The following is a 13,276-nucleotide window of genomic DNA, read 5'->3' as shown; positions in this document are numbered from 1 at the left end:
GTGATCCAATTTTGTTTATATTTTAAAGTTAATTAAATCAGTGATCCAATTTTGTTTATATTTTAAAGTTAATTATTTAATTTAAACCAGATCTACAATATACTTGTGCTAATGTAAAAGAATCTTCATTTCCAATTAAAACAGGTTTCTGTTTTAAACTCTAAAAAAAAGTCCATGCGAAGAGATGGAATTTATTAATCAATACGTGTCAAGAGTTCAACTCTTCAAAAAGTTTTCCCACTTTTGTCCACCCAAGTCGTACTATCACCCAAAATTATTAATATTCAAACAGAGAAATTAATATTAAAAAAACAAAAATGACACATGATAGAAGGGCGACAGAAACCAACGCAATCATCGCATGCATTCCTCACATAAAGTCCATGCTTATGGCATTGTACCCACAGAATTGTATGATCCACGGGCCAAACAGATCACGACAGATTTTGAAAACATTGAACCGCGATCTCTGGAATTCATTTCAATTCTTCAATCGCAGAAGACGATCTGAACATATTTATTTATTACAGAAAACAAATGAAGCCGCTGGGGTTTGTTTAACGCTGTTGTTAGTTGATTACATCCCAATCAGATCAGCGCGATTATAAGTGGTCACCTCACTAATTTGGAGTGAACGCTGAGGCCTCCACATTGTTGGGTTCAGCGTGGATGGGCCCAATCTAACTGCGTTGATATAATTTACGGGGCTATGAGACGAAATCCCCGGAATTATAAGCCCTGCTATCCTGAACAGTGTCGACAATTTCGTTTCTTTGAATTCCCTTCCTTTTGTGTATTGCAACAATAAACTCTGCACCAATTCCCACACAGCATTTAAGCGTAGGGGGATGAAATATAATAGCGAGAAATTTCTGTTGGGCTCCTCCACAAGATTCTGTCATAAAATAAACCATTTAATATGAGCGTGAGTTTGAACAAAATATTGTATCAGAAATGAAACGGGATTTTCTGGTTGAAGAAAATATAGTGGAAGTACCTTCTCTTTGTAGCAACTGTTGTAGTAAAGGCATACACCAAAGTGCTTGTACTCAAATATTGGATCATCGAAGGGCAGTCTGGGAACTAGGTCATTGCAGTAGACGATTCTAAAATATGTGGGTACTGTTTCGTTTATGTTGTTGTTCATAAACTTTGCGAATGCTTCATCTCCAACCCTCGGCTGTCCGAATGTATAAACACCAACCATTTTCTCCAACAGCGCCTCTTCCTTGCGTATAAATAGTATTGCTGGAAACAACACAGCCAAGGCTCCACCAAGGCTGTGGCCTGTCACTATGAATTTTGCATTTCTGTGAACTTGTAATAATTCTTTCAATTTCTTACTAAGAACATAATAAGCCAAAGGCTTTTCATGAGGATCTTCTTTATGATTATCGAAGATCTGGGGGTTTTGTGAACGGTTTGCAAGACCCAAAGCTTCCAGAAATCCAAGATGAACCTTTCCGATTTGGCTGAATTCATACCATGAGAAATCGAGATCTGTTTCCCAGTCATCTGCATTAAATGGCTCTGTTCCTCTGAAGGCTATCACTATTAGCTGGGCGTCCACCTCCTTATCACAGAATATAAAGGCTTGCGTTGATTTCTTTTGCCAGTGATCTGATTATATATACAAGTCAATCTTAGCACCAATTAATGAACGAAAAATTGTTCACAAGATATATATATATATATATGACTGAATCATAGATTATTGAAGCAAAGAGTTGCATATATACCGTTCCAGCAGTCTAAGAACTCCACGAAGTGCATCTGCAGGATCAGGTTGAAATATTTATTAAATCAAATAGAGTTTTGCATGAATAAACAAGTACTAAAATTCATGGAAATTAAACACTACCTCCCAATGTTCTGTGACTCTGTTTCTGATAACCAGTTTGTTTTCATAAGCTACAGTTGAAGCCATGGCACAAAGGTCTGCATAGAACCTTTTCCCGGGTTCAATGGTTGAGTCAATAACTCCCCTGGTTCCGCCATGATACAAGTTTACGCGATGCTCAAGAAGGCCGATGATACTGAGAAACGTGTCGGACCCTCTTCTCGGTATGACGATGCTTTGGCCTGAACAAATCAAAACATTCAGCCAAACCCTAATTAATGATGTTGGCTGAGGATGAATTGCTTATTCAATTTTTCAATATATTCAGAACAGATCTATGAGAAAGAAACAGACCAATAAAAATCACCAGTCCCTAACTCATGATGTTCGCTGAGGATAAAATCCTTATTTCATTCTTAATACTTTAAAAGCGCTTATACAATAAAGAAAAGGATGAATAAAATCACCAGTGAGTGGCCTGAACAGTATCTTTAGCAAACCACCATTCTGAGAAAGCAGATTTAAATAGAATTCTATCCAGGTCCCCAAGATGGCTAATGGTACAGCAGCAATCTGGATAAGTTTTATCAATATAAGCGAAAGCCTTATTTTCCAAGTCTGATTCACCTCCGATTTGAGGGAGTTGGGGCATTCTAAAACATCGGATTTCAATGCCCCCGTCAAGAAAGGACTGAACAGAAGCTTTGAGAGATGAATTTTACGAGCGTGAGCAATGAGATAGTTAGCGCTCGTCATTCTGTGAGGAGGAGGTAGCTGCAATATGACAGCTGAAGCTACAACCCCTCACCCATTTATTGATTGTATGGAATGGATGAGCGTATCAAACTTCTTTCTATTTTCTTGAATTCGTCGTTAATGGCGGCTGGTGCGAGCACAGTGTTAATGGTGGCTGGTCAGAGCACAGTGTGACGTCGCCGAAAAAGCATGAAGACACGACAAATAGAGGAAACGTAAGACACGGTAAGTAGAGAAGAAGAGGAAGAGAAATAGAAGACGAGAGAATGAGGAGGACGTTGAGAAGAAGAGGAAGAGAAATAGAAGACGAGAGAATAAGGAGGACGTTGAGGTACGTAATCGCTGGTCTTGTAATTTGAAAATAAGGAGCCTTACACCAGTTGAAAATATAGGAATGATTAACCAGTTGCAATTGTAATTAACAAACTTCGTCAGCGTTGATTTTACCGCTTCATTACCTCTAGTTGCGAATTTTCGATGAACGAACAAATAATACAAAAAAAATCAATCCATAAAACATTGATTTTTTATTAAATCGACCTACGAAACATCGAATTTTTTATTTTCATTAAATACTCATTTTTTTATTAAGTAGAATTTTTTTATGGGCATAACCCATAATAAGCATTAGAATAATGATAAATCATATATTAACAATTGTTTCAAAAGGGGTAAAAAATGTTGATAAGATTTTTAAATTAATATATATACATAAAAGTTTTCATAATTAAACAAATAATAATCGATATATTAAATTTAAGTTTTGTAAGTGTATTTTTTTTTATGTTTTTAAAATTTTATATATCTCTAAATTTTAATGCATATTTTTATATTTATTTACGTTAGTTTCTCAAAGTAATAAATATGGAAAATTATCTAATCTTTTTACTTAATTTATATATTAATTTTGCAAAAAAAGTGGTTGTATGAAAAAAAGTGGTTTGACAAATATTGCAAGAACCAATAAGGATTAAATATAAGGTTGAAATCAATTCTTCAATTGGTGTTTAATTGAAGGAAATTTAGTAACTTATATTTGGGCAGGTCCGTCACAAATTGAAACAATCTGTTCTTAATGAAATTGACTCATAAACATTATGCTACTCTTCATATAGCACTCATAACCATTATGCTACTCTTCACATACCATTCCTAGCTATCACTTATCAACCCCGTCCTTAGGCAACTCAATCAACAAGGACAGATGCACAATATTAATATAGAAATCTCAACAACACAATAACCTTCAATTGACAATCCCCACCCACCAATCTTCAAATCTGCAATGAGCACATTGTATGGTATGTTGTTGCCTTCTCTCAATTTATTCTTCAGAAAATCATACACGTGCAAGGGCCTTTGTGATAAATCCAACGAATATGAGTTAACAAATCTATGTAGAAGCAACTACAATTTATGATACATTGTTGTTGTTAACCTTCTCAAGGAAGCAAACCAACCATTTCAATTGTAAGCAATTTCTTCATTGCTTGACTAAGAAAATGTGACCACTCTTTAACTACACATGAAGCTTTACCTTCTAGGCCTTGTCTTAGCAATTCACCCAGTGCTGCCAAGGCTCTTTCTGCTTTTTGTATTCTCCGGTGTGCAAGTTCCTATCGAGATGCTTCAAAACAAAATACTTAAGAAATAATGGTGAAGTTTATCTAGACAATGGTGATGTTGTAAAACAAGAAACATGGAGCCGTAGAGGGAATAAGTTGAGTTAATGAGATCCAAGTTGAGGGCTCCAGTACACCTAAAGTTGAGGTGCACTTACTCCACTTTTCTCTCTCTCTTGAAATTTTAGAGTGTAACTTTTTTAACCATTAAACCTACTCAAATAATATTTAATATTTTAATTAATTAATTTATTAAATAATTTTACAAATATTTAATTATTATACCATTTTAAAAAAATTTCAAACTGTAATAATTAAACATTAAATACTAGAAATGTAAACCTGATTTCACACCTCAAAGTAGTGATCTGCTAACACCAAATAAGCATCAATCATCCAACAACAACTTTGAATAAAGCAACAATATTCTTATTAATGTCTAAATATTTTATCATAATTATTTTGTAAATCAACATTTTTTAACATTTATATATTATAAAATATTAAGTTATATATAAAAAAAATTATAGTTTTTATAAAATGAATATTAATTAAAAACTCATTTTTTTTACTATTTTCTATATTTAAATTCACCATTTTTTTTTTTTTTTTAACATTTATTTAGTATGGAATGTCTATAAAAATTTCAATATTCATAGTATTATTAATTTTTTTTATATTAAATATATTGAATATATTTATATTTATAGTCACCTTCTCAAATCTAGTGACGTATGTTTTTCCATTGCTTTCCCTTGTTGACTTTTCTGGCCTCTCCAATCTAGTGACGGCTAATATAATTTTTATAACTCCATCACTTGCAAGCAACCACTATATATTAATATTTATTGATGATTTTACTAGAAAAAATTGAGTTTATTTCCTGAAGAACAAAAGTGAAGTGTTTTGAAAGATTTTGCAATTTCAAGGCACTTGTAGAAAACCAAAATGGGCTGCATATCAAAGTTCTAAGAACTGATAGAGGAGGTGAGTATATCTCCAAATAATTTCTACGTTTTGTAGAGAAAATGGAATTCATAAGCAGTTTACCACTGGGTACACTCCGCAGCAAAATGGAGTTGCCGAAAGGAAGAATATGATAATCATGGATATGGCGAGGAGTATGTTAAAGGCAAAGCATTTTTCAAATGATTATTAGGCTAAAGCTGTACAATGTGCAACGTACATTTTGAATAGATGCCCTACAAAAGCAGTCATGAACAGAGTGCTGGAAGAAGCATGGAGTGGGACAAAGCAAGGAGTCACCCACATGAAAGTTTTTGGATGTGTGGCTTATGCACACATTCCAGATCAACTAAGGAAGAAGTTGGACAACAAAGGGGAGAAATGTATTTTCATTGGATACAGTGAGGAATCCAAAGCTTATAGGTTGTATAACCCATCCACTAAGAAGCTTATTGTGAGTAGAGATGTTCAGTTCATTGAGGAGGAAGCTTGGGATGGAAGCATAGAGAAAACAGTGAATGTTAAAAACTCTTTGTCTCATGATGAAGATGATGAGGAGATGGCTGAAATACATCCCCAAACAGCAGCACCAACACAAGGGCAGCAAGAGACACCCTTGAGGAGAAATGAAAGTGCTTCTCCAAGCACACCACAAGGAGGAAATTCAAGTGCTTCTTCAAGCACTTGTACACCAAATGAAAGAGGTAAGAAGTTCAAAAATTTAAGTGACAGTTATGAACAAGAGGCAGCAAATGAAGGTATAAACTTTTTGTTTGCTTTATATTGTCATGTTGGCGACCCTGTTCATTTCGAAGAAGCAATTAAGGATAGGAAATGGATAGAAGCCATGGATGAGGAGATCAATGCCATAGAAAGAAACAAGACATGGGATTTAGTTGAACTACCAAAAGGAAAAAAAGTCATTGGAGTTAAATGGGTCTACAAGACCAAGAGTAATGCTGAAGGCAAAATAGAAAGACACAAGGCAAGACTTGTTGTCAAAGGATATAAGCAGTGGCACGGGAGAGACTATGAGGAAACTTTTGCACCAGTTGCTAGAATGGAAACCGTGAGAGCAGTGTTGTCCATAGCAGCACAAAACAAGTGGAAAGTTTACCAAATGGACGTGAAGTCAGCATTCCTAAATGAAGTGTTAATGGAAGAGGTTTACATTGAACAACCTCTAGGCTATGAAAAGAAAGGTCAAGAGCACAAAGTGTGCAGATTGAAGAAAGCTCTTTATGGGCTGCAGCAAGCACCAAGAGCGTGGTATAGTAGGATAGATTCCTATCCACTAGAAAATGGATTTGAAAAGTGTGAGGGAGAACCCACCCTCTACATCAAAGAAAAGGATGGTAAAATACTAATTGTTGTGTTATATGTTCATGATGTTGTTTTCACAGGTAATGATGATTACCTTATTGAAAATTTTAAAACAGTCATGAAGGAACAATTTGAAATGACTGACATGGGTTTGTTGAGATACTTCTTAGGAATAGAAGTAGAACAAAATGGAAATGGTATTTTTATCTCACAAGTGAAATATGTTAATGAAGTGTTGGAAAGATTTAATATGCAGGAGAACAAAGCAGCAATCACTCCCACAGTGATGGGATTAAAACTCAGCAAAGAGGACAACAACAAGGAATTTGATCCTAGTTTGTACAAGAGCATAGTTGGCAGCCTCATGTATTTGACTGCAACTAGGCCGGATATAATGCATGTTGTTAGTTTGATTTCCAGATTCATGGAGAGGCCAAAAGAAGCACATTGGCAGGCAGCAAAAAGGATTCTCAGGTATGTTAAAGGTACTAAAAGGTTTGACATTTTATATACTGTTTCAGAATGTTCAAATCTAATTGGATACCTAATAGTAATTGGGTTGGAAGTGTAGATGATCAGAAAAACACATCCGGTTATATTTTTCACATGGGTTCAGGACCCATTTCATGGGCTTCTAAAAAACAACCTATTGTAGCATTGTTTACAACAGAGGCAGAATATGTGGTAGCTATAGCAGCAACGTGTCAAGCAATTTGGATGAGAAGGATGTTAAGGAGTTTATGCTAAGAGCAAACAAAAAGAACTGTAATTTTTGTGACAATAGCTCAGCTATTACATTATCCAAGAATTTTGTGTTTCATAAGAGAACGAAACACATTGACACAAAGTTTCATTACATCGGGGAATTAGTAAACAATGGAGAAATTGTTTTAAAACACTGCAAAACTCAGGAGTAGGTTGCAGATATTCTGACCAAACCATTGGGGCAGAAAAGTTTTGAGTTTTTTGAGGAAATGTCTGGGTATGACTGATAACCCAGCAGTTGAAATTAAAGGGGAGTGTTGAAATGATACTTTCGACTGCAACGTTTATTTTGGAAAACCGTCTGAGGATTCCCCGCACTGCCGTTTACGAAACAGTGGTATTTCTCTGAGGGCAGTGAGCACATTCTTCAACCGACACGTGCCTGAGTGGTTTTGCAAAAACAACTTTCCCCGGCGCGTAAAGTTTGATAAAAAGAGCCGTGCGATTTTGACTGACAATCGTCCGATTAACGTGGAGTAAAATCTACGGTTAATAATAAAAATATATATCGCCATGTGAAGTAATTAATGGAAACTTACTGCGGTTGGTAAATGTAGGTGAAGACTTTAATTTTTTTTTTTTTTTATGGCACAAGTGAAACGTAAAGTTATGCCCTGTTTTTTTTTTTCGAGAACGAAATGAAATATGCAGCAGCGCGCGAATGAATTTTTTTTTACACACAACAGTGTAAATCTTTGTAGTGAGAGACAAAGTGCTTTTGTAATGCACAGCAGTGCAGACACAGTAGTGTTATTTTTTTAAGAAGAGACAGAGTTTTTTTTATTTTTAATGCATAGCAGTGCAAAGACAGTGTGTTAATTTTTTCCAGGAGAGGCAGAGTGAAGTCTTTGGAACTGCATCTGAAGCTTTCTTGGCGTAATCAGTCTATTAGAGGAAGTCTGTTTTTTTTTGTATTCGTGAGTATTGTTAATGAATGCAAATTTTTTTTGTGTGTGTGAAACGATGTCTTCAGAGAAACAATTTTTTTTTGTTCCTCTGTGTTAAAAAACAGAGCATTATTCTCTGTTTATTTTTGTTCTGGAATTATCAAAAATTCCCAACATATCAAACTTCTTTCTATTTTCTTCAATTCGTCGTTAATGGCCGCTGGTGAGCACAGTGTTAATGGCGGCTCGTTAAATCACAGTGTGACGTCGCCGTAAAAGCATGAAGACTTGACAAATAGAGGAAATGTAAGACACGGTGAGTAGAGAAAAAGAGGAAGAGAAATAAAAGACGAGAGAATGAGGAGGATGTTCAGGTACATTAATTTTACCGCTTCATTACCTCTAGTTGCGAATTTTCAATGAACGAACAAATAATAAAAAAAATCAACCCATAAAACATTGATTTATTATTAAATCGACCTGCGAAACATTGAATTTTTCATTTTGATTGAAATATTAATTTTATTAAGTAAATTTTTTTTTATGGGCATAACCCATAACAAGCATTAGAATAATGATAAATGATATATTAACAATGGTTTCACAAGGATAAAAAAGGTTGACAAGACTTTTATATATATATATATATATATATATTTTAGTTTTCATAATTAATATATTAAATTAAAATTTTTTAAGTGTATTTTTTTATGTTTTTAAAATTTTATATATCTCTAAGTTTTAATGTGTATTTTTATATTTATTTATGTTAGTTTCTCACAGTAATAAATATAGATTTTTTTTTTTTTTTACTTAATTTATATATTATTTTTGCAAACATAAAAAGTGGTTATATAAAAAAAGTGGTTTAACAAATATTGCAAGAACTAATAAGGATTAAACATAAGGTTGAAATCAATTTTTCAATTGGTGTTTAATTGAAGGAAATTTAGTAACCTATATTTGGGTAGGTCCATCACAAATTGAAACAATTTGTTCTTAGTGAAATTGACTCATAAACGTTATGCTACTCTTCATATAGCACTCATAACCATTATGCTACTCTTCACATACCATTCCTAGCTATCAGTTATCAACCCCGTCCTTAAGCAACTCAATCAAAATTGGAACAAGGACAAATGCGCAATATTAATATAGAAATCTCAACAACACAATAGCCTTCAATTGACAATCCCCACCCACCAACCTTTAAATCTGCAATGAGCACATTGTATGGTATGTTGTGGCTTTCTCTTAGTTTATTCTTCAAAAAATCATACACGTGCAAGGCGCTTTCTTGATAAATCCAACGAATATGAGTTAACAAAGCTATGTAGAAGCAATTACAATTTATGATACATTGTTGTTGTTAACCTTCTAAAGAGTTATGATAAACTGTTGTTGTTAACCTTCTCAAGGAAGCAAACCAACCATTTTAATTGTAGGCAATTTCTTCATTGCTTGACTAAGAAAATGTGACCACTCTTTAACTACACATGAAGCTTTACCTTCTAGGCCTTGTCTTAGCGATTCACCCAGTGCTTCCAAGGCTCCCTCTCTGCTTTTTGTATTCTCTGGTGTTCACTAGCAAACACATCGTTGCAAGTTCCTATCGAGATGCTTCAAAACAAAATACTTAAGAAATAATGGTGAAGTTTATCTAGACAATGGTGATGTTGTAAAACAAGAAACATGGAGCCGATAGAGGGAATAAATTGAGTTAATGAGATCCAAGTTGAGGGCTCCAATACACCTAAAGTTGAGGTGCACTTACTCCACTTTTTTCTATCTCTCTTGAAGTTTTAGAGTGTAACTTTTTTAACCATTAAACTTACTCAAATAATATTTAATATTTTAATTAATTTATTAAATAATTTTACAAATATTTAATTATTATACCATTTTTTAAATTTTCCACGAAATTACAAACTTTAATAATTAAACATTAAATCCTAGAAATATAAACCTGATTTCACATCTCAAAGTAGTGATCAACACCAAATAAGAATCAATCATCCAACAACAACTTTGAATAAAGCAACAATATTCATGTTAATGTATAAATATTTTATCATAATTATTTTGTAAATCAACATTTTTTAAAATTTATATATTATAAAATATTAAGTTATATATAAAAAATTTATAATTTTTTATAAAATGAATATTAATTAAAAAAAATTCACTTTTTTATTATTTTTTCAATTGAACATTTATTTAGTTTGGAATGTTTATAAAAATTTCAATATTCATAGTATTATTAATTTTTTTATATAAATATATTGAATATATTTATATTTATAGTCACCTTCTCAAATCTAGTGAGGTATGTTTTTCCATTGCTTTCCCTTGTTGACCTCTCTGGCCTCTCCAATCTAGTGACGGGTAATATAATTTTTATAAGGTTAGTGTCTTTTTGATGGCTTGTCGTCGTTGCCAACTTGGGTATTTTATATATTTTTTGATAAGGTGAGTGCCTTTTGGGTATTATAATGACAATTCTTTCCCTGAGCGGGTGCGGGTGTGATAATGATAGAGGGCAAAACGTTGTACAACAAACGAAGTAAAGCAAAAGTCCACCTCCACCACGGTGGCCGCTCGCTTCTTATACTTTGAAATCTGTTAGATATGTATATAAATATGTTAATACAAAGAATTTCTTTAAAATATACACATCTTTTATTCACTTCACTTTATAAACAAGAGAATAACAATACAAAGTCATCACTTTATAAACTTTACTCCGTAAAGATGTTATTTTATAATATAAATTTAAGTAATGGGACAACTTTATCACTTTATAAAGGGTAGTGGCTTACGTTGCTAATTTTATAGTATTAAAGAAAAAATGGGCTGACCGAACCAATTAACAATGTCGTCGTTATATTTTTCTTCTTCTTCAAAATGGAAAGCTGACCCAACCCATTAGCAATGTCTTTGTCGTCTTCTTCTTTTTTTTGGTTGTATATTTGACATTTTAGGTTTGTTCTGTAAAAAAATTAGTATTATAAATTATTATATTTTTATATGCATTTATTATAGAGATAAAAATACAAAGAGAGCATGTGTTTCTAAGTATTACCATCATAGTTAATTTATATTTTATTTTAATTTTATTTTTATTTTAGTGGTTAGAGGAAAGATTAAGGTTTTTTTTTAGATTTAATTTCTACAAATAATATGATAAATTTTGGAACATATGTAATATAATAACAATATAAATATAAAAAATGCATAAGGGCTATTCAATTGGCGATTATCATATTATGTAAACCATGTGATTCAAGGTTCAAATCCCTTAAATCAAATTATCAAATAAACAAATAATATTATTCATTTTAATAATATAATATTTATATTTTTTTAAATTAACAACTTTTGGATATTAATCAAATTATAAAATCACTCTCTCTTCTTAGTTAAAATACATCAAATGGACTAATTAATACTTTCATTTATTTATTTATGATCTTTGAACATATCCCATGATGAAATGATGATATATGTTCCAAAATCTCTTCAACTATGAACAATTATTATGTTTAATTTATTATTTTCTTAAAATATATCATTTATCAACAAGATTTATCACTTATTGGTGTAACCCATATGGATTATATAGGAAAGTCATATTTGAACTTTATTTTAGGCATAAGGGAGAGATATGTGTTTTTAAATTATGTTTGGATGTTTTTTTTAGTATAATTTGTTATCTTTTATGTTATTGATAGAAAATTAGAACTGAGGTGACATCCTAATTCAATTTGTTTTCTTTCATTATATAATTAATGCATTATATTTTTAATAATTTTATAATATTTTTTATTCAAAATATTCATTCCCACAAATTATTTGGAATGGAAATAATATTATAATACATGAATAACAAAATGCTCACTTAATGAATATAATTATATATAGAAACAAAAGTTGCTTGTATAATGAATTTGTCAAGTTGCTTAGAAAATAGATGTTAAAGTGAAAACATGTTTGAATATTTTGCATTTCCATGAACAAAAATTCAGAATCCTGGTTTCTCGTGCCTATTCATATTATTCATTAAAACACGTCACACTATTTCCCTCTATTGTATATAGTGTCTCGCGGGTCTTAATGTCAAACAAGGGGTTTTATGACAACATAAAGGAAACTCGTAAAATAAAACCTTTTTTATATGTAAACTTTTTGATATCAAACAAAGGCTTTTATATGTAAACATTTTGATATCAAACAAAGGCTTTTATGAAATTAGGAAAAAATCTCACAAAGTAAAACTCATAAATTTAGATATTGAAAAGAGTCTAAACAATATTACAAAGAGAAGTTCACGTGAAAGAACAAAAAATTGTAGAGAAAACTTCAAAGCATCCTTTAAAAACCTCGAGGCACCAAATTTAAGGTCAAAATATTTAAGGAAGGGAAGGTTTAAAAAGATTTGGAGATCAAACACCCTTAAGGTGCTTGATTTCCAATGAGACACATAAAGGCTAGGAATGTCCTCTAAACCTCAGAGATGTGAAAAGGTGAATAATAGCACAAGAAGAATCACATGGAGAGGAAAGTGAGTGTGAAATAGGAAAAACATTAATGTTGCAAAGAAATTTAGTAATGAAGTGCCAAAAAAGGAACAAAATGTGAGGCCTAAGAAGCATGGACATAGAGGATTTGTAAATCATCTCACATGAACTTAAATTGTCTAGAAAATCTATTTCACTTGTATTCCTCATACAAATTTTCCATTTTAACAAACCTATCAGCGTCTCTTTGCACATTTTGGGGCAATTTCTAGTATCACTGGTGATTTTGTGTTTTTCCGCATTAAGGATCAAAATTGTGTGCGTCTTGCTTTTTCACAGACCTTGGTTTTTTTATGATGGTTATTTTAAATTTTTTAAATAAGGTTTTATACTTTTTTCGATAGCCTTCCACTTCTAGTTGTTATGTATGTGTTTGAATGAAATCTTGTTAAAAAGGCATATCTCTATGATGGATGTGATCCACATGAATATAAGAACTTACCTCACTTTTTTAGTCGATATTTGTTCTACAATGCTCTGTGTAAAATCTAAAAAATGAGATGTTATAGTGTAGAAAAAAATATTGTCTAAACATGAATC

General features: G+C 32.2%; 1 protein-coding gene across 1 annotated transcript; it reads right to left on the bottom strand.

The window, feature by feature from the left end:
* Positions 1 to 341: 341 nt before the first annotated feature.
* Positions 342 to 2,666, bottom strand: LOC149257103 (triacylglycerol lipase OBL1-like). Its single transcript, XM_089369123.1, has 5 exons — positions 2,308 to 2,666; positions 1,862 to 2,082; positions 1,740 to 1,773; positions 998 to 1,620; positions 342 to 895 (listed from the first exon to the last, which is right to left on the bottom strand). Exons 1-5 carry the CDS (start codon positions 2,594 to 2,596, stop codon positions 578 to 580), a joined length of 1,485 nt encoding a protein of 494 aa, XP_089225249.1. The 5' UTR covers positions 2,597 to 2,666; the 3' UTR covers positions 342 to 577.
* Positions 2,667 to 13,276: the final 10,610 nt, after the last annotated feature.

This window comes from Pinus tabuliformis, chromosome 6, assembly GCF_031772625.1.
Source record: "Pinus tabuliformis cultivar Carrire ecotype Pingquan chromosome 6, CPIR1, whole genome shotgun sequence".
NCBI classification, from domain to species: domain Eukaryota; kingdom Viridiplantae; phylum Streptophyta; class Pinopsida; order Pinales; family Pinaceae; genus Pinus; species Pinus tabuliformis.
This window is presented reverse-complemented; position numbering and strand designations above follow the sequence as displayed.

Excerpts from the sequence above, each read along its gene's own strand:
- LOC149257103 (XM_089369123.1), bottom strand. The coding sequence starts at position 2,596 with ATGACGAGCGCTAACTATCTCATTGCTCACGCTCGTAAAATTCATCTC. Across the intron at positions 2,083-2,307 it reads ACTGTTCAGGCCACTCACTG|GCCAAAGCATCGTCATACCG; the intron begins GTGATTTTATTC and ends TGATTTGTTCAG. Across the intron at positions 896-997 it reads ACAGTTGCTACAAAGAGAAG|AATCTTGTGGAGGAGCCCAA; the intron begins GTACTTCCACTA and ends ATTTTATGACAG.